Source organism: Cherax quadricarinatus, chromosome 53, assembly GCF_038502225.1.
Source record: "Cherax quadricarinatus isolate ZL_2023a chromosome 53, ASM3850222v1, whole genome shotgun sequence".
Taxonomy (NCBI): Eukaryota; Metazoa; Arthropoda; class Malacostraca; order Decapoda; family Parastacidae; genus Cherax; species Cherax quadricarinatus.
In genome coordinates this window covers 21,527,239-21,553,838 of record NC_091344.1, presented here as the reverse complement: position 1 = coordinate 21,553,838, position 26,600 = coordinate 21,527,239, and the positions used below count along the sequence as shown (strand labels likewise).

Here is a 26,600-nt window from a genome sequence, read left to right as displayed (position 1 = left end):
TAGAAGTTGATTTAGATACCAGATGCTTGTGAGAGTGAGATGCACGAGACTGCTTCATGACCATCAACAAAGTGAGGTGCACGAGACTGCTTCATGACCATCAACAAAGTGAGATGCACGAGACTGCTTCATGACCATCAACAAAGTGAGATGCACGAGACTGCTTCATGACCATCAACAAAGTGAGATGCACGAGACTGCTTCATGACCATCAACAAAGTGAGGTGCACGAGACTGCTTCATGACCATCAACAAAGTGAGATGCACGAGACTGCTTCATGACCATCAACAAAGTGAGATGCACGAGACTGCTTCATGACCATCAACAAAGTGAGATGCACGAGACTGCTTCATGACCATCAACAAAGTGAGGTGCACGAGACTGCTTCATGACCATCAACAAAGTGAGATGCACGAGACTGCTTCATGACCATCAACAAAGGCAGTGAGGGGCAATCTACCTCTCAAATAAGCTATATATATGCTGCACCTGATACCACAACACTAAGAGGCTCCAATGACAACTTGTATCGTAGAACAGTTGTCACTCCCTCCATTTCCACTTCCCTTCTCCCCCTCCCTCTATATACTTATCTTCCCTCCATTAACCATCACAGCCTCCCTTCCCCTTATAATAATAATAATAATAATAATAATAATAATAATAATAATAATAATAATAATAATAATAATAATAATAATAATAATAATAATAACAATAATAATAATAATAATCTTTATTTCTACAAGTACAAGGTATACAGACCATAGCTGACATCAATGACATACTACTGTATAGAAAGTCCCTTGCTTTGCAGAGCATTTCGGGCAAATTAGGTCAAGTTTTATTCTCAGGATGCGACCCGCACCAGTCGATAACACCCAGATACCAATTTTACTGATAGGTGAACATGGACAGCAGGTGTCTTAAGGAAACACATCTTAATGTTTCCACCCGTACCGGGGATCGAACTACGAAAAGTTTCCCCACTCCCTGCAGCAGAGGCGAAAAAGTTATTACCACGTGAGAGGTACTTTCAAGATATTCACTCCCTTACCAATGAAAAGTTGGTAGGTGTTCAATAAGAAAGTTGAACGGTTTGTACAACACTGCTGAAGTTGATGATGACATGGATTCGGAATTCATTAGTTACTTCATGTGAAGCGTTAAACCCTTATATCATGGAGTGCAAGAGTGAAGGCTCAAGCCTCTGTCCTCTAACTAAAAATACGACTTATTGGAACTGGAAATACCGTCAGCTGGCGGACTGAACTCATCCACTCCAGGCTGAGGGACTGATTACCCCAAATACTTTTTCTCCAAGGTTGATGAACTGATTACATCATCTTTATATCACTACTACACCTGCTGTCTCTGTATTTGACTGAAGAAGTCTACTGTGTAGGCGGAAGTTTCAGCAATAATGGTACTCAACTGTTGGAAATGTATTTATCTTCAACTTACCTTTGAAGAGTTTCGAGAGCTTCTCTACTCTCTGAGCCCGGCCATGGGCCAGGCTCGTCTGGCGCTTGCCTGATCAACCAGGCTGTTGCTGCTGGAGGCCCGCTGCCCCACACTTCCATCACAGCCTGGTTGATCTGGCACCTGGTGAGGATACTTGTTCAGTTTCCTCTTGAAGGCTTCTACACTTGTTCCAGCCGTGTTTCTGATATCTTCGGTAAGATGTTGAATAATTTAGGACCCCGGATGTTGATACAGTGTTCCCTTATTGTCCCCACCGCACCGCTGCTCCTCACTGGGTTTATTTGTTGGAATTTTATACCATTTTCAGCAATCCAAGAAGAAGAAGCGTTTAAAACAGCATGAATGTCAAGGAATACTTGTGTATTGTGATCACCGCTGCTGTTAACCACCACTAGTTACCTCTCTCACGTTACTCTCCTTTGCCTCTTCCACAAATAACCATTTGTAATGAGAGAACTAAATATTTTAAGATCCGGCTACCAAAATGGTGGTGAGAGGCTGCTGGTTGGTTGGGTTAATCAGCTGGTAGTAATTATGGACTTGTATTCCAAGGTAGTGAGGACCTCCGCGCCTGGCGCCTCCATCTTCCCACACTCGGCCTGGCTCTTCACACTATCTCAAGGGTGAGTGTATGTAAATACGACACACAATGCGGGTTATGACATTTTATATTATGAGGACTTTTCGTTCACCAGTGACGTTATCAACCCCATTTCAGGGTGAGAGGGATTGAGGGGGGAATGGGATTAAGTTTATTTAAGTACAGGTACACATAAATGCAGTTACACAAATTATCATACATAGCAACGTATGTATAAATTACTTAGGATAACCTCCCCCCCCCCCAAAAAAAAAAAGTTGGACCAAGTGACTTATTTCCATTGTGGATGAAACCAGTGTCTTAGACAGAAGGATAGGCTACCACATTATAGTAACCAAACCATAACTGGAACATGCTTACTGGTTCGTGTTAGGCAAGTTCTGGTCACCCAACCACTCTCACTTATATACTTGTTTTAAATATTTATTAAAGATACCAAAGAGTTAGCACCAACGATAACACCTGAGAGAATCAAAATATCGTACCAGCGACAATAGTGAAGGCACAGGTGGAAGAGAAAGAGAGAGAGAGAGAGAGAGAGAGAGAGAGAGAGAGAGAGAGAGAGAGAGAGAGAGAGAGAGAGAGAGAGAGAGAGAGAGAGAGAGGTGGTTCAGACAAAGGTATGAGGACGTGGGGGGCCCTGCTATCCGCCCACTCAGGTGTTAATTAGTGTTCAGGATCATCGGAGCGTTCAGCATGACTGTGAAGGCCCAGTTTTTGAGCGCTAGACACAGGAGCGGCTGCCTGCACCACCGTGGCGTAAAATCTTCCCCTGGGTGTGAAGCATCACAACACCTGTGCATCTTCCCCTGGGTGTGAAGCATCACAACACCTGTGCATCTTCCCCTGGGTGTGAAGCATCACAACACCTGTGCATCTTCCCCTGGGTGTGAAGCATCACAACACCTGTGCATCTTCCCCTGGGTGTGAAGCATCACAACACCTGTGCATCTTCACCTGGGTGTGAAGCATCACAACACCTGTGCATCTTCCCCTGGGTGTGAAGCATCACAACACCTGTGCATCTTCCCCTGGGTGTGAAGCATCACAACACCTGTGCATCTTCCCCTGGGTGTGAAGCATCACAACACCTGTGCATCTTCACAAATGCAGGTATTATAGCTTTGTGGAGCCTGCCCAACGATCCTGCTGCTCCTCTTTAATGTTACATGTGTTTGTGGGTATTCTCGTAAATAATTATGAGACTAAACTACCTTAGTTATATCACTGTTGAGGAACACGCAAGTGCTGGTGTGAAGAAATCCAATACAGTGACCTCTCGTAAAAAGCTCTTCTTTGTAAGAGCACGTACTATAAGAGCCTTTTCACGTGCTATTTAATTTTTAATGTACTTTTACAGCAACATTTATATATAAAAAAACGCGTCATACAGAGGGTATTAAGTGAGCTTATTTGTTCACACATAATAAGCATGTGCATATTTTTTTAAGTTCCTCTGTGTCTTGATAATTATTATTTTAAGTGAAATGGAAAATCTATGTGGGTGATTCAGCATATGGAGTGGTGAGGGCTCGATCCACCGTCAGCTAACAGACACCCTAATTCTCATCCACGAGCTGTCAAAGTCACAGCCAGAGAGTCGACCATCCGTAATAGACTACTTCCTCTCTCTCTCTTTCTCTCTCTCTCTCTCTCTTTACACAGGATTTGACAAAGTTAAGGATTCCTATCTTTATTGGCAAGCTAAGAGCTGTTACCTACATTAGCTCATTTGAAAGGATTTTTATTGTTATGAGACATACAAGTAGGGAACAGGATGAAGTTGGAGCCATCTGTGGGCCAGCATTTTCATTTGATCAACTGACTTTATCTCGTTGACATCATTATGCTGTACGAATGTGTTCCCTACTCGAGTCATCCTGGGTATATATGATCTCAGATGGAGTGATAGTTCTGGAGAAGGGTGGAGTCAGTCTCTCTCTCTCTCTCTCTCTCTCTCTCTCTCTCTCTCTCTCTCTCTCTCTCTCTCTCTCTCTCTCTCTCTCTCTCTCTCTCTCTCTCTCTCTCTCTCGCTCTCTCTCTCTCTTTCTCTCTCTCTCTCTTTCATTTCCAGGCAGTTGATTTACTCTCCAGCGCATAAACAATGTGTGAAGAATGCAGAGGAAGGTAATGGGGCACAATACAGCGGTGTGCGTCGAGCCTCACACCTTCCCAGGAGGTATAACCAGTGTCCAGCGTCGCCTTTGTTATCTCTGAAGCAGTTGTGTCTCCCTGCCGGAAACCACAACCCTGAGCAGTCACGTGAGAGTCTCTCTTGCTGGTGGCGCCGCCGCACAAGGAAACCACCTCAGTGTCAAACTTCAAAAAAGTACAAAAGCAAAAAACGGCCAGAGAAGAGGTGGTGAAGGGCAACCAAAGCTCCCATGACTGAGTAGTCTCCCGTACCACCACCCAAGATGTACCAGCTACTGACTCACGCTAGCTAGATGGACACATGTGCAACTAATGAGAAATTTGATTACGGCAACGATTCATTCTCCAGGAGCTTTTGTCAAGCCAATGCAAACAATACAAGGACGCAGATAGTATATACACCGGTGACCAAGTGAGGTGAAAGAATATGAGCAGTAATGTCCTACTGCCACAATAAAATATCACATTTGTTGCACTCGTGTTCTTTTACCTAACACTGTAGCTAATTCTACCAACGTTACCGAACCATCCTTCAAGGAAGGTGCCTTCGTGCTGTTGAAAGTCTGAATGTTAACATTTAATTCTGATTGCTTTCATGTGCTTACACACATATCTTCAGAGGAATAGCTCTGAAGATATGTTTGTAAGCACATAATAGCGCTCAGGTTTTATTTCCTATTTTCACTGTGGTATTTTTTCATTATAAACACACACACACACACACACACACACACACACACACACACACACACACACACACACACACACACACACACACACACACACACACACACACACACACACACACACACACACACACACACACACACACACACACTATACTGTTATGTGAACGACATAACAGAAGGGATAGACTCAGAAGTGTCCTTGTTTGCAGATGATGTGAAGTTAATGAGAAGAATCAAATCGGATGAGGATCAGGCAGGACTACAAAGAGACCTGGACAGGCTACAAGCCTGGTCCAGCAACTGGCTCCTTGAGTTTAACCCTGCCAAATGCAAAGTCATGAAGATTGGGGAAGGGCAAAGAAGACCGCAGACACAATATAGTTTAGATGGCCAAAGACTGCAAACCTCACTCAAGGAAAAAGATCTGGGGGTGAGTATAACACCGAGCATATCTCCTGAGGCGCACATAAATCAGATAACTGCTGCAGCATACGGGCGCCTGGCAAACCTACGGATAGCGTTCCGATACCTCAGTAAGGATTCATTTAAGACTGTATACCATTTACGTCAGGCCCATACTGGAGTATGCAGCACCAGTTTGGAACCCACACCTAGTCAAGCACGTCAAGAAATTAGAGAAAGTGCAAAGGTTTGCAACAAGACTAGTCCCAGAGCTACGGGGATTGTCCTACGAAGAAAGGTTGAGGGAAATCGGCCTGACGACACAGGAGGACAGGAGGGTCAGGGGGAGACATGATAACGACATATAAAATACTGCGCGGAATAGACAAGGTGGACAAAGACGGGATGTTCCAGAGAAGGGACACAGACACAAGAGGTCACAATTGGAAGTTGAAGACTCAGATGAATCAAAGGGATGTTAAGTATTTCTTCAGTCATAGAGTAGTCAGGCCGTGGAATAGCCTAGAAAGTGACGTAGTGGAGGCGGGAACCATACATAGTTTTAAGGCGAGGTATGATAGAGCTCATGGGGCAGGGAGAGAGAGGACCTAGTAGCAATCAGCGAAGAGGCGGGGCCAGGAGCTGTGACTCGACCCCTGCAACCACAAATAGGTGAGTACACACACACACACACACACACACACACACACGTACCCATATACAACAGGCCTAGTGTCTAATCGACATGTGCCTAGGACAAAATGGTAACTAACACACACCATTTTGGAACTCGCACCGGGTCAAGCACGTTAAGAAATTAGAGAAAGTGCAAAGGTTTGCGACAAGGTTAGTTCCAGAGCTAAGGGTAATGTCCTACGAAGAAAGGTTAAGGGAAATCGGCCTGACGACACTGGAGGACAGCAGGGTTAGGGGAGACATGATAATGACATACAAAATACTGCGTGGAATAGACAAGGTGGACAGAGACAAGATGTTCCAGAGATGGGACACAGAAACGAGGGGTCAGGAGTGGTCAGGAAGTGGAACAGTCTGGAGAGTGATGTGGAGGCAGGAATCATACATAGCTTTAAGACGAGGTATGACAAAGCTCAGGAAGCAGAGAGAGAGAACCGAGTAACGATCAGTGAAGAGGCGAGGCCAGGAGCTGAGTCTCGACCCCTGCAACCACAATTAGGTGAGTACACATACACACACACACACACACACACACACACACACACACACACACACACACATATATATATATATATATATATATATATATATGTGTGTGTGTGTGTGTGTGTGTGTGTGTGTGTGTGTGTGTGTGTGTGTGTGTGTGTGTGTGTGTGTGTGTGTGTGTGTGTGTGTGTGTGTGTGTGTGTGTGTGTGTGTGTGTGTGTGTGTGTGTACTCACGACATATACATATATATATATATATATATATATATATATATATATATATATATATATATATATATGTATATATACATATATATGTAAAACTGGTCAATTAGCAAGAACTCATTTAAAATTAAGTCCGTTCTGAAATTTTCTCTTATACGTTTAAAGATATATTTTTTTCATTAATGTTAATGTAAAAAAAATTAATTTTGCACCAAAAGAATCTTAGAAAACTTACCTAACCTTATTATAACAAGAGCAATTTATTTTAGCCTAACCCAACTAAATATATTTTAAATACGTTTACAATAATTTAGTACTAAACAAACACAATCAAATATATTTTTTTCGTTAGGTTCAGAATGATTTTGGTGAAATTATTGCATACACAAATTTTCACTTGTCCTATATGGCAAGATGAGCGTTGCTATTTAAGCCAAGATCGCAAGTTCTGCCTATTCGGCACGACATATATATATAATATATATATATATATATATATATATATATATATATATATATATATATATATATATACATATAATATGAATATTAATATGAATATTAATATGAGTATTTCCTTTGGTTTATATAAATTAGATCCATTTATAATTAATAGAATTTGGGGAGAATTTAATAATACACTGGACAAATAATAATTTTAAAAATTTTCTTGGGTAGAATAGTTTGTTGGTGGGTTGTGGAAGGACCTGTCCAGTTGGGCCGGCGCGCGTCAGGTGTTTAACTGTTGTGGGATCTGATAGTGAGGTGTTGGCCAGACCCTTTATATACCTTCCTTGGATGCTTTACTTTCATAGTTCCTTGATAATGTGAGTAGTCACGAAAGTGTTTGGAATTTCTCTATTCTTTCACAGTGGTTGTTTTGCATATTCTGAAATCACCTGTTTACTGTGATTTTATTGCATATATATATATATATATATATATATATATATATATATATATATATATATATATATATATATATATATATATATATATATATATAAACTACTATTCGAGAAACACATTACTAAGTAAGTCACAGCGTGGTTCCGCACACATGGACAATCATGGTTACCAAATTTTCTCTCGATCACCTTAAATATATTTGTATGTCAGTGTATATACACCAAGAGGTGTATTAGGGTTTGGGGAGCCGGAAACGCAAGAAAAGGTGTGGAGAAGAGCATCAGACACGGTAGAGGAGGCTACTTGACCTAGGCCACTGGAAGGCTAGGAATCCGTCTCCCTCACTGGAAGAGTTTAAGCGACTTATCCTCCCCGAGTTGTGTGTGGCAGTGTGAAACTGAAATCATTGGTGCGCCGACGTCCAAGTAAATTACTCTGTTGAGTAGTTCTGCTTTCTAGTGTGCGCAACGATATTGGTAACGTGCGTTGCTCATATCACTACTAGTCCATGATCCCTTGCTAGAATCTTATACATACCGTCACTATTCTCTGCAGTGCTACTTGGAGTCTACAATTAGACATGTGCAACATCTGGGTATCTTTATTTGTAGACGTATCGCCATCCTGTGGTCGTGTGCATAAATGACATTATATATACCATTTACGCACACAACCTGGAGTCTACCTTGAGGGTGTTCCGGGGGTCAACGCCCCCGCGGTCCAGTCCCTGACCAGGCCTCCTGCTAGCTGGTTTTAGTTTATCCAGGTCCATGATGGTGGCCGTGGATTTGGTTCCAGGACGTGGCACTTAGCTGCAAGAAAGGTCATCTGATGTTTATTGGTGTTACGATGCACTGTTGACATGTCGTATCATCCCTCAGGCATACATATCTGTGTTCAGTAATACCTATGTATGTCCCTGGACGTCTTCCCTGCTGCCTGCAGTAATGTCCGCTCTTTTTGCTGCCTTCTTGACTAAATTCCTGATGGTACCGGAGGCTGCGTCGCCAGCACAACCCGCACAATTACGCTTTTCATACATATTTCCATTTTTACAACATACAAATATTCTTTTAGGTTAAGCAAAGTTGCATAAACCTATAAAAACGCATGTTTAACCACAAATAAGAATAGTAAAAACAGCCGCAACACATCTGGCAACGCGGTGGCGGGACATTAATAAGAAACGTTTGAATCTGCACGCGTATCACACGTGAGAATAAATAGATTGCCTCTACACAATTTTTTTTTATTCCATCAGATTCCCCCTCCCCCCACCATCCTTCCCTTTCTTCTCGCTTCCCTTTCTCTTCCTCCTCTCTCCTTTCTCCTCCCCTGCGTTTTCTCTCGCCCTCTTCTACGTAACACTGACCAGAAATAACCAGCTTAGGGTCGCCCTGGGGAACTCCTTTCACAGTAACGAGCATTTTCAGCCTCTCCTCCACCACCTTGACTCTTATCATTAAGCCATAGTTAACACATGTTTATATACACCGAGAAGTATATACATCAGGATATATACACTCAGACTAAAATGCCGGGAGCAAGGGGCTAGTAACCCCTTCTCCCGTATAAATTACTCAATTAAAAAAGAGAAACTTTCGTTTTTCTTTTTGGGTCACCCTGCCTTGGTGGGATACGGCCGGTTTGTTGAAAGAAGATATACACTCAGAGGAGTATATATCAAGATATACACCAAGAGATGTAAATCTCAGGATATACGCATTTCGGGTGTGTATTTCTCGGAATATATACACCAAGAGGTGCGCCTCAGGATATACACTCAGATCTGTATTTCCCGAAAGTCAGTACCCGGTCAGCCGGGCTGTGGTTCGTACGTTGGACTACCTGCGGCCAGCAGCAACAGCCTGGTTGATCAGGTCCTGATCCACCGGGAGGCCTGGTCAAAGACTGGGCCACGGGGGGAGGGATGTTGACTCTCGGAACACCCTCCAGGTAAACTCCCTGGACATATACACAAAGTTTACTTTGATTCTATTTTACGAATTAAATATCTTAATGTCAGTATACAGAGGATATACAACACCTGCAGTCGATAGTTTTCAAACCCAAAGACCACAACACATGACAGTGGTAACTCTCGTTGCGTCACAACACATGACAGTGGTAACTCTCGTTGCGTCACAACACATGACAGTGGTAACTCTCGTTGCGTCACAACACATGAGAGTGGTAACTCTCGTTGCGTCACAACACATGACAGTGGTAACTCTCGTTGCGTCACAACACATGACAGTGGTAACTCTCGTTGCGTCACAACACATGAGAGTGGTAACTCTCGTTGCGTCACAACACATGACAGTGGTAACTCTCGTTGCGTCACAACACATGACAGTAGTAACTATCGTTGCGTCACAACACATGACAGTAGTATCTATCGTTGCGTCACAACACACGACAGTGGTAACTCTCGTTGCGTCACAACACATGACAGTGGTAACTCTCGTTGCGTCACAACACATGAGAGTGGTAACTCTCGTTGCGTCACAACACATGACAGTGGTAACTCTCGTTGCGTCACAACACATGACAGTGGTAACTCTCGTTGCGTCACAACACATGACAGTGGTAACTCTCGTTGCGTCACAACACATGACAGTGGTAACTATCGTTGCGTCACAACACATGACAGTAGTATCTATCGTTGCATCACAACACATGACAGTGGTAACTCTCGTTGCGTCACAACACATGACAGTGGTAACTCTCGTTGCGTCACAACACATGACAGTAGTAACTATCGTTGCGTCACAACACATGACAGTAGTATCTATCGTTGCGTCACAACACATGACAGTAGTAACTATCGTTGCGTCACAACACACGACAGTGGTAACTCTCGTTGCGTCACAACACATGACAGTAGTAACTATCGTTGCGTCACAACACATGACAGTAGTATCTATCGTTGCGTCACAACACATGACAGTAGTATCTATCGTTGCGTCACAACACATGACAGTAGTAACTATCGTTGCATCACAACACACGACAGTGGTAACTCTCGTTGCGTCACAACACATGACAGTAGTAACTATCGTTGCGTCACAACACATGACAGTGGTAACTCTCGTTGCGTCACAACACATGACAGTAGTAACTCTCGTTGCGTCACAACACATGACAGTAGTAACTATCGTTGCGTCACAACACATGACAGTGGTAACTCTCGTTGCGTCACAACACACGACAGTGGTAACTCTCGTTGCGTCACAACACATGACAGTGGTAACTCTCGTTGCGTCACAACACATGACAGTGGTAACTCTCGTTGCGTCACAACACACGACAGTGGTAACTCTCGTTGCGTCACAACACATGACAGTGGTAACTCTCGTTGCGTCACAACACATGACAGTAGTAACTATCGTTGCATCACAACACATGACAGTAGTATCTATCGTTGCGTCACAACACATGACAGTAGTAACTCTCGTTGCATCACAACACATGACAGTGGTAACTCTCGTTGCGTCACAACACATGACAGTAGTAACTATCGTTGCGTCACAACACATGACAGTAGTATCTATCGTTGCGTCACAACACATGACAGTGGTAACTCGTTGCGTCACAACACATGACAGTGGTAACTCTCGTTGCGTCACAACACACGACAGTGGTAACTCTCGTTGCGTCACAAGTAACGCTAAACAATTCACGCCGTCAAGAACATGATACTTCTTCGAAATTACCACAAAACATCATAACATAAACAAAGGAAATCCGCAACTTAAACTGGCCGCTGAGTATACAAGATCTCGTCATTACTGCTACAGGGAATGAAGCTTTCTTACGTTCCACATCCTCTATGTTCCACTTTCCCTACGTTCCATATACCATACCTTCCAGCTTCCCTACGTTCCATATCCCTTATGTTCCACCTTCCCTACGTTCCATATCCCCTACTTTCCACCTTCCTTACGTTCCACATCCCCTGTATTCCACCTTTCCTACGTTCCATATCCCTCATGTTCCACCTTCCCTACGTTCCACCTTCCCTACGTTCCATATTCCCTACGTTCCACCTTCCCTACGTTCCATATTACCTACGTTCCACGTTCCCTACGTTCCAGATCCCCTACGTCCCACCTTCCCTTCAAGAGGGAGCTGGACAGATACTTAAAGTCGGTGCCGGATCAGCCGAGTTGTGGTTCGTACGTTGGACTACGTGCACCCAGCAGTAACAACCTGGTTGATTAGGCCCTGATCCACCGGGAGGCCTAGTCGTGGACTGGGCCGCAGGGGCGTTGATCCCTGGAATACCCTCCAGGTAGACTCCAGGTTCCCTACGTTACATATCCTCTGCCTCCCACCTTCCCTACGTTCAGTAACTTTTATTTATGCTCTGAATACATAACACAGGAAGGAATGGATGGCATGGGCGAAAGGGACTACTTAGTAGGAACAATCCAGTCTGAGGGACATAAGGTGATAATTGCAGTAATGTACAACCCACCACAGAACTGCAGGAGGCCAAGAGAAGAATACGATGAGAGCAACAGAGCAATGATCAACACACTAGCCGAGGTGGCCAGGAGAGCACACATGGGGGGAGCAAAGTTACTAGTTATGGGTGATTTCAATCACAAGGAGATTGACTGGGAAAACCTGGAGCCCCATGGGGGTCCCGAAACATGGAGAGCCAAGATGATGGATGTGGTACTGGAGAACCTCATGCATCAACATGTTAGAGATACTACCAGAGAGAGAGGAAAGGATGAACCAGCAAGGTTGGACCTTGTATTCACCATGAGTAGTTCGGACATCGAGGGTATCATGTATGAAAGGCCCCTGGGAGCTAGTGATCATGTGGTTCTGTGCTTCGACTACATAGTTGAGCTCCAAGTGGAGAGAGTAGCAGGAATAGGCTGGGAAAAACCAAACTACAAAAGGGGGAACTACTCAGACATGAGGAACTTCCTTCAAGACATTCAGTGGGAGAGGGAACTGACAGGAAAACCAGTACAATAAATGATGGACTATGTAGCAACAAAATGCAAGGAGGCAGAGGAGAGGTTTGTTCCCAAGGGAAACAAAAATAATGGGAAGAACAGAACGAGTCCTTGGTTCACCCAAAGGTGTAGGGAGGCAAAAACTAGGTGTACTAGAGAATGGAAAAGGTACAGAAGACAGAGAACTCAGGAAAATAAAGAAATCAGCCGAAGAGCCAGAAACGAATATGCACAGATAAGAAGGGAGGCTCAGAGACAATATGAAAATGACATAGCATCAAAAGTAAAGACTGACCCAAAGCTGTTGTACAGCCACATCAGGAGGAAAACAACAGTCAAGGACCAGGTAATCAGACTGAGGAAGGGTGATGGGGAATTCACAAGAAACGACCGAGAGGTATGTCAGGAGCTCAACACAAGATTTAAAGAGGTATTTACAGTGGAAACCAGTAGGACTCCAAGAAATCAGAACAGGGGGGCACACCAGCAAGTGCTGGATGAGGTACATATAACCAAGGAGGAGGTGAAGAAGCTGCTATGCGAACTTGACACCTCAAAGGCGGTGGGACCAGACAACATCTCTCCATGGGTCCTTAAAGAGGGAGCAGAGATATTGTGTGAGCCATTAACAAAGATCTTCAACACATCATTTGAAACTGGGCAACTCCCTGAGGTATGGAAAATGGCAAATGTAGTCCCAATTTTTAAAAAGGGAGACAGACATGAGGCACTAAACTACAGACCTGTATCACTAACGTGTATAGTATGCAAGGTCATGGAGAAGATCATCAGGAGGAGAGTGGTGGGGCACCTGGAAAGAAACAAGTGTATAATTGACAACCAGCACGGTTTCAGGGAAGGAAAATCCTGTGTCACAAACCTACTAGAGTTTTATGACAAGGTGACAGAAGTAAGACAAGAGAGAGAGGGGTGGATCGACTGCGTATTTTTGGACTGCAAGAAGGCTTTCGACACAGTTCCTCACAAGAGGTTACTGCAAAAGCTAGAGGACCAGGCACACATAACAGGAAAGGCACTGCACTGGATCAGAGAATATCTGACAGGGAGGCGACGAGGTGTCAGAGTGGGCGCCTGTGACAAGCGGGGTTCCACAGGGGTCAGTCCTAGGACCTGTGCTGTTCTTGGTATACGTGAACGACATAACGGAAGGGATAGACTCAGAAGTGTCCTTGTTTGCAGACGATGTGAAGTTAATGAGAAGAATCGAATCGGACGAGGATCAGGCAGGACTACAAAGAGATCTGGACAGGCTACAAGCCTGGTCCAGCAACTGGCTCCTTGAATTTAACCCTGCCAAATGCAAAGTCATGAAGATTGGGGAAGGGCAAAGAAGACCGCAGACACAACATAGTTTAGATGGCCAAAGACTGCAAACCTCACTCAAGGAAAAAGATCTGGGGGTGAGTATAACACCGAGCATATCTCCTGAGGCGCACATCAATCAGATAACTGCTGCAGCATACGGGCGCCTGGCAAACCTACGGATAGCGTTCCGATACCTCAGTAAGGATTCGTTTAAGACTCTGTACACCATCTACGTCAGGCCCATACTGGAGTATGCAGCACCAGTTTGGAATCCACACCTAGTCAAGCACGTCAAGAAATTAGAGAAAGTGCAAAGGTTTGCAACAAGACTAGTCCCAGAGCTACGGGGATTGTCCTATGAAGAAAGGTTGAGGGAAATCGGCCTGACGACACTGGAGGCCAGGAGGGTCAGGGGAGACATGATAACGACATATAAAATACTGCGCGGAATAGACGAGGTGGACAAAGACGGGATGTTCCAGAGATGGGACACAGACACAAGAGGTCACAATTGGAAGTTGAAGACTCAGATGAATCAAAGGGATGTTAGGAAGTATTTCTTCAGTCATAGAGTAGTCAGGCCATGGAATAGCCTAGAAAGTGATGTGGTGGAGGCAGGAACCATACATAGTTTTAAGGCGAGGTATGATAGAGCTCATGGGGCAGGGAGAGAGAGGACCTAGTAGCAATCAGCGAAGAGGCGGGGCCAGGAGCTGTGACTCGACCCCTGCAACCACAAATAGGTGAGTACAAATAGGTGAGTACAGAAATTTGCTACAATAGCCTTGAAGACAGTCAGATGTCACTGTACATACAACTTACATTATGAGGTCTTAACTCAGGTTAACTCACTAAAGTCAAACACTGACTTCTGATCAGGAGAGACATTCTCTAGTTCTTGGATCATAATTTGTTAAATAAAATAAAGACGAAGCCTCCTTTGAGAAAAATACATCAACGCTACAAGATGAAAGCTGAGCAGAAGCTGTATTCTTCAGCTGTAATACACAACCCGACAACTTCACGTTAATAAATTAATAAATTTGTAGCTACAAAGCCTAAATCCCCCGAGAAATTCAACCATTTCACAACATAATTCAGCCCTTAAAGACCGAAGCCACTTGGAAGAAGCATATTATACCAGATGCTGAATGGAAAATACTGCTGCACCATTTGGAAATTAAAACTGGCAAAACAGCGCCTACACACTCCGCTGACAGTGTCAACATTCTTGCAGGTACGATACACCAGTTTAACCATACCCCCGGCCGGGAATGAACCCGCGGTCATAGAGTCTCAAAACTCCAGCCCGTCGCGTTAGCCACCAGACCAGCTAGCCACAATAAGATTCATCCAGAGGAGTTTTGAGACTCTATGACCGCGGGTTCAATCCCGGCCGGGGGTATGGTTTGTTTGCAATCGTGTCATTACGATTTCTTGAGTCACCAGTTTAACGTTAGAAGCCGAGTATATATTGTGATCGTGATGCTTCGCTCGGACCTGTGCAACCCAGCTGTCCTCAAAGACTTGTTAAGTCATACCATGAATTAAAGAAAGATCCTGGACTTCACCTTACGAAACAAAGCAAATACGATAATAATTATGGACAAGGTTGATTATAGTGGAAAAATGAATATGTTATTAGAAGACAGGGAAACAACTTACGTGCCCCATAAAGGTTACCCTTCAGTGATACTTAGTTCCCTAGGGAGACACTGTTGTGTTTTCCTGGAGCGCTTCAGCGAGTCCAGAACGGATACATAATTTCTGCATCCTCTTCCCTGACTGTATACAGTAATCACGGAGTCAGTCACACAGCGTCTGGAGAATTTGGGAGAATTTGGAATGATTTGAAGGAGAAGATATTAGCTTCATTTCCTTGTATCACGAGCCCTTCACAGGCAAATAATACGCACAGAGAATTAAACGTATGACGACACTTCGATCCGACTGAAACCATTAACTAGTCACGCGGGATATTTGTGTATAGTTCCAGTAGCGGTATTGTGCCCTTTTATTCTTTATCAAGTCTTGATTCGAGGAAGGAGATATTATCTTCAATTCCTTGGATCAAGAGCCATTCACAGACATAAAGTCACCCTTCTTAAAAGAAAGGTTAACAGGCTACCTGTAGTCGCGTCCGGTCCCAGACCAGGTCTCCTGGTTGATGACCTCATCAATCATGCTGTTAGTGCCCTCCACCTGCAGTCCAACGTGTGCACCACAACCCGGCTGATCAGCAGGACGGGATTTATAAGGGAGCAACTGCCCTGGGCCCCCCTGCCAGAGGGTGGCCCCCAAACGAGGGATTTCCTTTATAACGAAATGTAATAATAACAAAAATTAGCTTAATTAATAAAAGGAATTAACAAATAAAGTGTGTGTGGGGGATAAAAAATAGAAAGAAAGCCCCCCCCCCTCTCCCTTTGAATAACTTGACTTGACTTAACTATTTTTGGTTGGCGTCAGTTTAGAGGTGGAATATATTACAAACTGAAAATTATACTCAAAGTTATTCTTAAAGTCAATAAAACTGAGAAAAATCAAATCAGACGTCCTCTTGGAAAACTGCTGATTATCATTCATTTTAGTTCATTTCTTATTTGTAATTCAATTTAATTTCCATGTTCAAGGCCCCCCCCCAACCTGAAGTGTCCTGGGCCCCCCCCAACCTGAAGTGTCCCGGGCCCCCCCAACCTGAAGTGTCCCGGGCCCCCCAACCTGAAGTGTCCCGGGCCCCCCCCAACCTGAAGTGTCCCGGGCCCCCCCAACCTGAAGTGTCCCGGGCCCCCCAACCTGAAGTGTCCCGGGGCCCCCCAACCTGAAGTGTCCCGGGCCCCCCCCCAACCTGAAGTGTCCCGGGCCCCCCCCAACCTGAAGTGTCCCGGGCCCCCCCCAACCTGAAGTGTCCCGGGCCCCCCCCCTGAAGTGTCCCGGGCCCCCCCCAACCTGAAGTGTCCCGGGCCCCCCAACCTGAAGTGTCCCGGGCCCCCCCCAACCTGAAGTGTCCCGGGCCCCCCCCAACCTGAAGTGTCCCGGGCCCCCCCCCAACCTGAAGTGTCCCGGGCCCCCCCCAACCTGAAGTGTCCCGGGCCCCCCCAACCTGAAGTGTCCCGGGCCCCCCCAACCTGAAGTGTCCCGGGCCCCCCAACCTGAAGTGTCCCGGGCCCCCCCCAACCTGAAGTGTCCCGGGCCCCCCCCAACCTGAAGTGTCCCGGGCCCCCCCCAACCTGAAGTGTCCCGGGCCCCCCCAACCTGAAGTGTCCCGGGCCCCCCCCAACCTGAAGTGTCCCGGGCCCCCCACCCTGAAGTGTCCCGGGCCCCCCCCAACCTGAAGTGTCCCGGGCCCCCCCAACCTGAAGTGTCCCGGGCCCCCCCCAACCTGAAGTGTCCCGGGCCCCCCCCCAACCTGAAGTGTCCCGGGCCCCCCCCAACCTGAAGTGTCCCGGGCCCCCCCAACCTGAAGTGTCCTGGGCCCCCCAAGGTCTAAATCCGGCCCTGCTAATCAGGAACTGATTTAAGGAATTTATCGAGGTCCCTCTTCAAGACACCTTAAAGAGATCACGAAGGAAGAGTCTTAAACATAACGACATACGATCTTTCTTTGTATAATTTCCAGTTGTTATTGTTGTTGAATTCATGTTAAGCGCTAAACCCATGCGGGTCATACAGCGCAAGACGTGTTGAAGACTTGATCCTCCGTCTGCTGAGTGCAAGAGCGCATTTATGTCCATTCTCTAATCCGGTGACCATAACCGAGCAACATAATCTAATGTGACCTTACCAAGGATATTTAATAGTACTACTACTACTACTACTACTACTACTACTACTACTACTACTAATAATAATAATAATAATAATAATAATAATAATAATAATCTTTATTTCTACAAGTACATGATACAACTTAAACAGACCATAGCTGACATCAGTGACATACTATATAGAAAGCCCCTGGTTATACAGAGCATTTCCCGCAACTTAGCTGAAGTACAACCTGAGGACTCCTGGTATATATATATTTGAAAAGTCGTGGTCCCTTTACACCTATTGAGATCTCCGGTAAAATAAGCAAGAAGACATTTACGTACCTCTCTGAGCCTTCTCCTCAACGCTTCTGTCTCCCTAGGCCTATCCTCTCCAATGTTCATATCTGTGTAGGCCTATTATCTGTTCATATTTGTAGCTCTATCTTCTCTCAGGTTGTCTTCAAGAGGGAGCTGGACAGATACCTAAAGTCGGTGCCGGATCAGAAGGGCTGTGGTTTGTACGTTGGACTACGTGCGGCCAGCAGTAACACCTTCGTTGATCGGGCCCTGATCCACCGGGAGGCCTGGTAGTGGACCGGGCCGCGGGGGCGCTGATTCCCAGAATGCCCTCCAGGTACGTAGACAGTTATGTCTTCTATAATATTATTGTCAGTAGGTCTATCCTCTCTAATGCTCAACTCTGTAGGCCTATGTGCTATTATATTCATGTGTGCAGGTCTCTTCTTTCTACTGTTCATGTCTTTGAAGGCCTAACCTCTATAAGTTATATTTCGGAAGCATTTTGTAGGCCTAGCTTCCTAACACAGGTCAGCCATTAAGACTAACTGTTCCAACATATAAAATAAAACTACTGTTAAACATAATCTTCCTTAGGGTTATTATCCCCAGAGGCTTACTAACCCAGGATAACCCAAAGGAAACCCACTGAAAACCCAGGATAACCCAAAGGAAACCCACTGGAAATAAGCCTCTTGGCTTATTTCCAGTGGGTTCCTCACCTGCAGATGTAATATACACAGACTTTGCAAAAGCATTTGACAAATGCGATCATGGCGTAATAGCCCATAAAATACGTGCTAAAGGAATAACTGGGAAAGTGGGGAGATGGATCTTCAACTTCCTAACAAATCGAACACAAAGAGTAGTGGTCAACAGAGTTAAATCGGAGGCTGCCATAGTGAAGAGCTCTGTTCCACAAGGCACAGTACTCGCCCCCATCTTATTCCTTATCCTCATATCAGACATAAACAGAGATATACACCACAGCACCGTATCATCCTTTGCGGATGATACTAGGATCTGCATGAGGCTGTCATCTGCTGAGGACGCGGTTAACCTCCAAGAAGATATAAACAAAGTTTTCCAGTGGGCAACGGTAAACAATATGATGTTCAATGAGGACAAATTCCAACTACTCCGTTATGGAAAACTGGAGGAGATAATAACTAGAACAGAGTATACTACTGACTCCGGCCATACAATAGAGCGGAAAAATAATGTAAGGGACCTGGGAGTAGTAATGTCTGAGGATCTCACTTTCAAGGATCACAACAGTGCCACGATCGCACGTGCAAAGAAAATGATAGGATGGATAATGAGAACTTTCAAAACGAGAGATGCCAAGCCCATGATGATCCTTTTCAAATCACTTGTTTTCTCTAGGCTGGAATACTGCTGTACATTAACATCTCCATTCAAAGCAGGTGAAATCGCAGATCAAGAGAGTGTACAGAGATCCTTTACTGCACGTTTAAGTTCTGTCAAGCACCTTAACTACTGGGAACGCTTGGAAGCACTTGACTTGTACTCGTTGGAACGCAGGAGGGAGAGATATATCATAATCTACACTTGGAAAATCTTGGAAGGAATGGTCCCAAATCTGCACACAGAAATCACTCCCTACGAAAGTAAAAGACTGGGCAGGCGATGCAAAATGCCCCCAATAAAAAGTAGGGGCGCCATTGGTACACTAAGGGAAAACACCATAAGTGTCCGGGGCCCAAAACTGTTCAACAGCCTCCCATCAAGCATTAGGGGAATTGCCAATAAACCCCTGGCTGCCTTCAAGAGAGAGCTGGACAGATACCTAAAGTCAGTGCCGGATCAGCCGGGCTGTGGCTCGTACGTTGGACTGCGTGCGGCCAGCAGTAACAGCCTAGTTGATCAGGCCCTGATCCATCGGGAGGCCTGGTCATGGACCGGGCCGCGGGGGCGTTGATCCCCGGAATAACCTCCAGGTAACCAGGTAACCTTCTCTTCCCCAAGATGTGTCCCACAGAGGCAACAGGTGTAGGAAGACTGGCCCCAGCCCATCTCGCCTGAGATTGAACCCGGGTGCTTGGGTTGTGAGTCCACTGCAGCACGGAGCACCTACCCTTCCCTCCACCCGAAGAGCACGCACAAACACACACACACACACAGGGAGCAGAAATGCTGTGTGTGTCACTAACCACAATCTTGAACACATCCCTTGAAACTGGGTAACTACCTAAGGTCTGGAAGACGGCAAATGTAGTACCCATATTTAAAACAGGAGACAGAAAAGAGGCAATAATCTATAGACCAGTGTCACTGACGTGCATAGTATGCAAAGTCATGGAGAAGATTATGAGGAGAGTGGTGGAGCACCTGGAATAGAACAAGAGTATAAACGCCAACCAGCACGGATTCATGGAAGGCAAATCCTGTGCCACAAACCTACTGGAGTTTTATGATAAAGTAACAGAAGACACGAGAGAGAGAGGGGTGGGTTGATTGCATCTTCTTGGACTGCAAGAAGGCCTTCGACACAGTTCCTCACATGAGATTTGTGCAGAAGCTAGAGGATCAGGCGCGTATAACAGGAAGGGCGCTGCAACGGATCAGAGAATACCTGACAGGGAGGCAACAACGAGTCATGGTACGTGATGAGGTATCACAGTGGGCACCTGTGACGAGTGGGGTCCCACAGGGGTCTGTCCTAGGACCAGTGCTATTTCTGGTATATGTGAATGACATGATGGAAGGGTTAAACTCAGTGGTGTCCTTGTTCGCAGATGATGTGAAGTTAATGAGGAGAATTAAATCAGGTGAGGATCAGGTAGGACTTCAAAGAGACCTGGACAGGCTGGACACCTGGTCCAGCAACTGGCTTCTCGAATTTAACCCCGCCAAATGCAAGGACATGGAGATCGGGGAAGGACAAAGAAGACCGAAGGCGGAGTATAGGCTAGGTGGCCAAAGACTGCAAACCTCGCTCAAGGAGAAAGATCTTGGGATAAGTATAACACCGAGCACGTCTCCAGAAGCACACATCAACCAGATAACTGCTGCAGCATACGGGCGCCTGGTAAAACCGAGAATAGCGTTCCGATACCTTAGTAAGGAATCGTTCAAGACACTGTACACTGTGTACGTCAGGCCCATATTGGAGTATGCAGCACCTGTTTGGAGCCCACACTTGAACAAGCACGTCAAGAAATTAGAGAAAGTGCAAAGGTTTGCGACAGGGTTAGTTCCAGAGCTAAGGGAAATGTCCTACGAAGAAAGGTTAAGGGAAATCGGTCTGACGACACTGGACAGGAGGGTTAGGGGAGACATGATAACAACATACAAAATGCTGCGTGGAATAGACAAGGTGGACAGAGACAGGATGTTCCAGAGAGGGGACACAGAAACAAGGGGTCACAATTGGAAGTTGAAGACCCAGATGAGTCATAGGGATGTTAGGAAGTATTTCTTCAGTCACAGAGTAGTCAGGAAGTGGAATAGTCAAGCAAGTGAGGTAGTGGAGGCAGGAACCATACATAGCTTTAAGATGAGGTATGATAAAGCTCATGGAGCAGGGAGAGAGGGGACCTAGTAGCACTCAGTGAAGAGGCGGGGCCAGGAGCTGAGTCTCGACCCCTGCAACCACAATTAGGTGAGTACACACCACACACACACACACACACCACACACCCACACACACATACACATATACACATACACTACACACACACACACACACACACACACAGACACACACACACCACACACACACACCACACACACACACACACACACACACACACACACACACAGACACACACACACACACCACACACACACCACACACACACACACACACACACACACAGACACACACACACACCACACACACACCACACACACACACACACACACACACACACACACATACATACACACACACGCATGCACATACAACAGGCCTAGTGTCTAATCAACATATGCCTAGGACCAAATGATAACTAACACACACACACCCTGGAAGCACCTACGAAGTCATGTGTACTGTAAATAGCATTCAGGGTACCTGGTGTACCGTAGACATTGATCACATAAGAGAGCCTCGTGCACTGTGAACATTGATGACATAAGAAAGCCTGGTGCACTGTGAACATTGATGACATAAGAAAGCCTGGTGCACTGTGAACATTGATGACATAAGGAAGCCTGGTGCACTGTGAACATTGATGACATAAGAAAGCCTGGTGCACTGTGAACATTGATGACATAAGGAAGCCTGGTGCACTGTGAACATTGATCACATAAGAGAGCCTCGTGCACTGTGAACATTGATGACATAAGAAAGCCTGGTGCACTGTGAACATTGATGACATAAGGAAGCCTGGTGCACTGTGAACATTGATGACATAAGAAAGCCTGGTGCACTGTGAACATTGATGACATAAGGAAGCCTGGTGCACTGTGAACATTGATGACATAAGAAAGCCTGGTGCACTGTGAACATTGATGACATAAGGAAGCCTGGTGCACTGTGAACATTGATGACATAAGAAAGCCTGGTGCACTGTGAACATTGATGACATAAGAAAGCCTGGTGCACTGTGAACATTGATGACATAAGAAAGCCTGGTGCACTGTGAACATTGATGACATAAGAAAGCCTCGTGCACTGTGAACATTGATGACATAAGAAAGCCTGGTGCACTGTGAACATTGATGACATAAGAAAGCCTCGTGCACTGTGAACATTGATGACATAAGAAAGCCTGGTGCACTGTGAACATTGATGACATAAGAAAGCCTCGTGCACTGTGAACATTGATGACATAAGGAAGCCTGGTGCACTGTGAACATTGATGACATAAGAGAGCCTCGTGCACTGTGAACATTGATGACATCAGAGGGCCTGATGCACTGTGAACGTGCACTTCACCCAGGTAGCACGTATGTGAAATGATGTCACATCACTACAGGACCTAAACAGGCATACTCCTGGAGGCTCCGTGTCATCCTGGGGGATACCTGAAGGATGCCTAAATGGGGGTCAACGCCCCAATGAACGGTCCTAGACCAGGCCTGATGAACTAAGGCCTGATCAAGCAGGTTGTTACTGTTGACCGCACGCAGTCCGACCATTCTGGTCAGGAATTTCAGGAACTTGTAGTATTTTTTAGTGTTTTTTTTAGCGTTTTATGTGATTATAATTTGGGGAGAGCGCTATACCCGCAGGGGTCATACAGCACCTCTGTACGTGGGGTCAGCAAAGCTCGAGTTCACCTGTAACCTCCGGGTGACCTGTAACCTACAGGTAACCTGTAACTTTCAGGTAATCTGTAACCTTCAGGTAACCTGTAACTTTCAGGTAACCTGTAACCTTAAGGTAACCTGTAGCCTTCAGGTAACCTGTAACTTTCAGGTAATCTGTAACCTTCAGGTAACCTGTAACTTTCAGGTAACCTGTAACCTTAAGGTAACCTGTAGCCTTCAGGTAACCTGTAACGTTCAGGTAACCTGTAACGTTCAGGTAACCTGTAACCTTCAGTTAATCTGTAACCCTCAGGTAACCTGTATGTAACCTTCAGTTAATCTGTAACCCTCAGGTAACCTGTAACCTTCAGCCTTCAGGTAACCTGTATGTAACCTTCAGTTAATCATCCCTAAATACATTAAAATAAACTTGTGTATATAGACTGAGAAATATACACCTCTCAGTGTATATACCTGGCGATTTATTTATATGGTCTTCAGAACCTGTTTTACTTTCACACACACCTCTCCAAGTGCTAAACCCTTAGGAGTCATGGAGCACGCAATTTCAGTCAAGGGAAGGGCTAAGCCCGTATGGGCCACATCGACACCTGGGGAATGGAAGGACTTCAGCTTCAACCCAAGGACACACACACACACAGTGAAGAGGCAGGGCCAGGAGCCATAAATCGACCCCTGCAATCACAATTAGGTGAGTACACACACACAGTGAAGAGGCGGGGCCAGGAGCTATGAATCGATCCCTGCAATCACAATTAGGTGCGCACACACACACGCAGTGAAGAGGCAGGGCCAGGAGCTATGAATCGACCCCTGCAATCACAATTGAGTACACACACACACACATATGTATAAGGATTCAATAAACAATGGGTAAGAAGAATCAAGTCTTTTATTTCCATCACAGAAGTGAATATCACAAATAATACATGTGGTCTGCACCCCCTCCCGGAGCCTCAAGGCCTTCCCATGGGTCACTCGGGAACCCCAGGGTCTGCAGGCCTTTCCCGTAGGTCACTATATACCAAACAAGTAAGAGAGAATTAAGTAGTGGTTGCAGGTCAAATACACAACTTAAACTTAACAAATCTTGTGACATGAATGGGCATCCGATCGTGTTTGTAACTACAGACGATCATGATTATGTCTAACACAAACAGTGAACCTTCTACTCAGATCTATATACTGTTGCAAGGCTGTGGCTCGTACCTCCACAAACCTAACACTTAATACTTCTATCTTTGTACATTTCATGAAAGACTCTCGGAGTTGTCTTCCTTTCAAGAAGGATCAATGTAGTTTTTGTATATACAGTGGCGAAAGGTAACATTTTTTAATCGTTACATTATCACAGTGCAAAACATTAGACATATGTACAAAAATAGCTATGAACTATCACAAACTCTTGTATCACAATACACACTGGAGAGGTGAGGGTGCCAGCCCTCGGGTGCTGCTGCCTCCTACACTCACAGCTCTCACACCTTGTACTCAAAGCTCTACGAGGCACTCCCTACACATGGCTGGCTCCAATTTGGCACGTCGAATCCACACGTTGTGCGCTCCACTCTGGCGCCGACGAATGGCACTCCATTGTCCACAGCTCTCGCAGGGAAAAAATAGGACCATTCCTGCTGCGTCAGAACCAAGAAATCTAATCACAATATCGTCTGTAACTTGTAGTGATCACCAAGGCCTCCACGACCCCTTAATTCCGTCGAAGTGCTGGTCTGCCTGGTCCCTGGGGGCTGGCCGCCGCATTGATAGGTCCTGGGGCATCTCGCGGATGGGCGTGGGCGCCACTAGTTTGGGCGCGGGCTTCATGCTCAGGTCCATGAGTGGAGGCGGAGACATAGGCGGGGAAGCAGAGGGAAGAATTACCTGTCGGACGGGAGCAGGTCGAGGGGCTGTTACAACCACGGGAGGTGCAGAAGGTGACCCTGTAGAGGGCGCTGCAGTGGCTGGGGGAGACGAGGGCACCCCAGATATAGCCGAGGCGCAGGATGTTAGGTGAGTGATGAGTCGTGAGGATACTGATGGCTCCAGCGATGGTGAAGCGATGAGGAAAGACTGCACCTGCTGTGCTGCCGCTACAAAGCCTTGCTGGAACTTAAGGGCGTCGTGGCGCGGGTCGTGACCACCCGGGGGCAGCGTCAGGCAGCGCCTCTGGTTAAGACGCCGAACGTGACGGACTGTCAGCTCCAAAATATCAGCCTTTTCGAGGCGCGTGACGGTTTCACCCTCCGCCTGCAGCGCCGCCACCAGGAGGTCTCGCAGCTCATCCAGGCAGCGGTTTATACGAGCCCTTCTCTTCCTCTCCAGCATGGGCTTCATCACCCGTTTGTACTGGTCAGTCCGAGACACCGGCTCAACGTGCACTGAAGACACCATTATGTCACTTATAGTTCGTCCACTGGAGGAATATTGTTTCACAGAGACACCAGAGATGGGAGAGCAGCTCAGCACGACCGTCCGCTACCAATAGTATGTAAGATCTAATGTTGACACGACGCTCGCTCCTATATATAGCATGCCAAGATGTTTCCTCAGTTGCCAAGTGGTGAGGAAGCTTTTTCAACTCCGAGAGAAAACACAGAGAACATCAATACTTTGTGTTGTTGCGAAGCCTCTTTTAGTTACGAGGTATTCTAATGTACTTATTTCTTAAAATATGTTCACTGTAAGGAATAAAAATTATATAAGATAAAGGTGGTAGGTGGGAGCGTCGCGTCCGGGCCGCCTCGTGGGAACCTCGCGCCGTGCGTCGTCCCAGCCGGTAGCGGGTGCCCAACTTTGCACGCCCGCACACCCCAACCTTCTCACGCCTACACTATGCCCACCCAACCCGCGTTCTACAACAATTACACTAAATCCTCATCTCGCAACATCGCCAGGAACATTTCTTCCTGGAAATACTCGTTTAGTGAAGCTGGATAAGACGAGAGAGTGAGCCTAGTATCGAGGTCTCTTCCTCACACTGCCCCGGGCCTTGTCCCCCAGGCGTCCGCATCTACCCCAAGTCACTCATTAAAGTTTTATTTATACTCGTACTTCCTTTATATGGAAGACTAGTACTGGCCTCCTTTAGTTAATGGTAACATCATCTTCACACACACACACACACGTTATCTTGCATTATTTTGGTGAATGGAAGTAAATCAAAGTATGTGAAAATGTGGTAATTTTAACCATGAGTGCATCTAAACTTGGCCGCCGCACCTGTTGTCTCAGCGGACGGTGAGAGCGATGAACGAGGCAAAGATAAGAGCGATGAGGGACGAGCCAGAGATGAGAGACGGGCCAGAGGATGAGAGACGGGCCAGAAGATGAGAGAGGGGCCAAAGGATGAGAGGGATGAG

At 45.9% G+C, this 26,600-nt stretch overlaps 1 protein-coding gene across 1 annotated transcript; it reads right to left on the bottom strand.

Annotated features, from left to right (window-relative positions):
- Window positions 1–24,115: 24,115 nt before the first annotated feature.
- Window positions 24,116–25,744, bottom strand: LOC128692368 (enhancer of split mbeta protein). The gene has a single exon (XM_053781510.2). The coding sequence runs from the start codon at window positions 25,630–25,632 to the stop codon at window positions 24,928–24,930; it is 705 nt and encodes a 234-aa protein (XP_053637485.1). The 5' UTR covers window positions 25,633–25,744; the 3' UTR covers window positions 24,116–24,927.
- Between the last annotated feature and the right edge of the window lie 856 nt (window positions 25,745–26,600).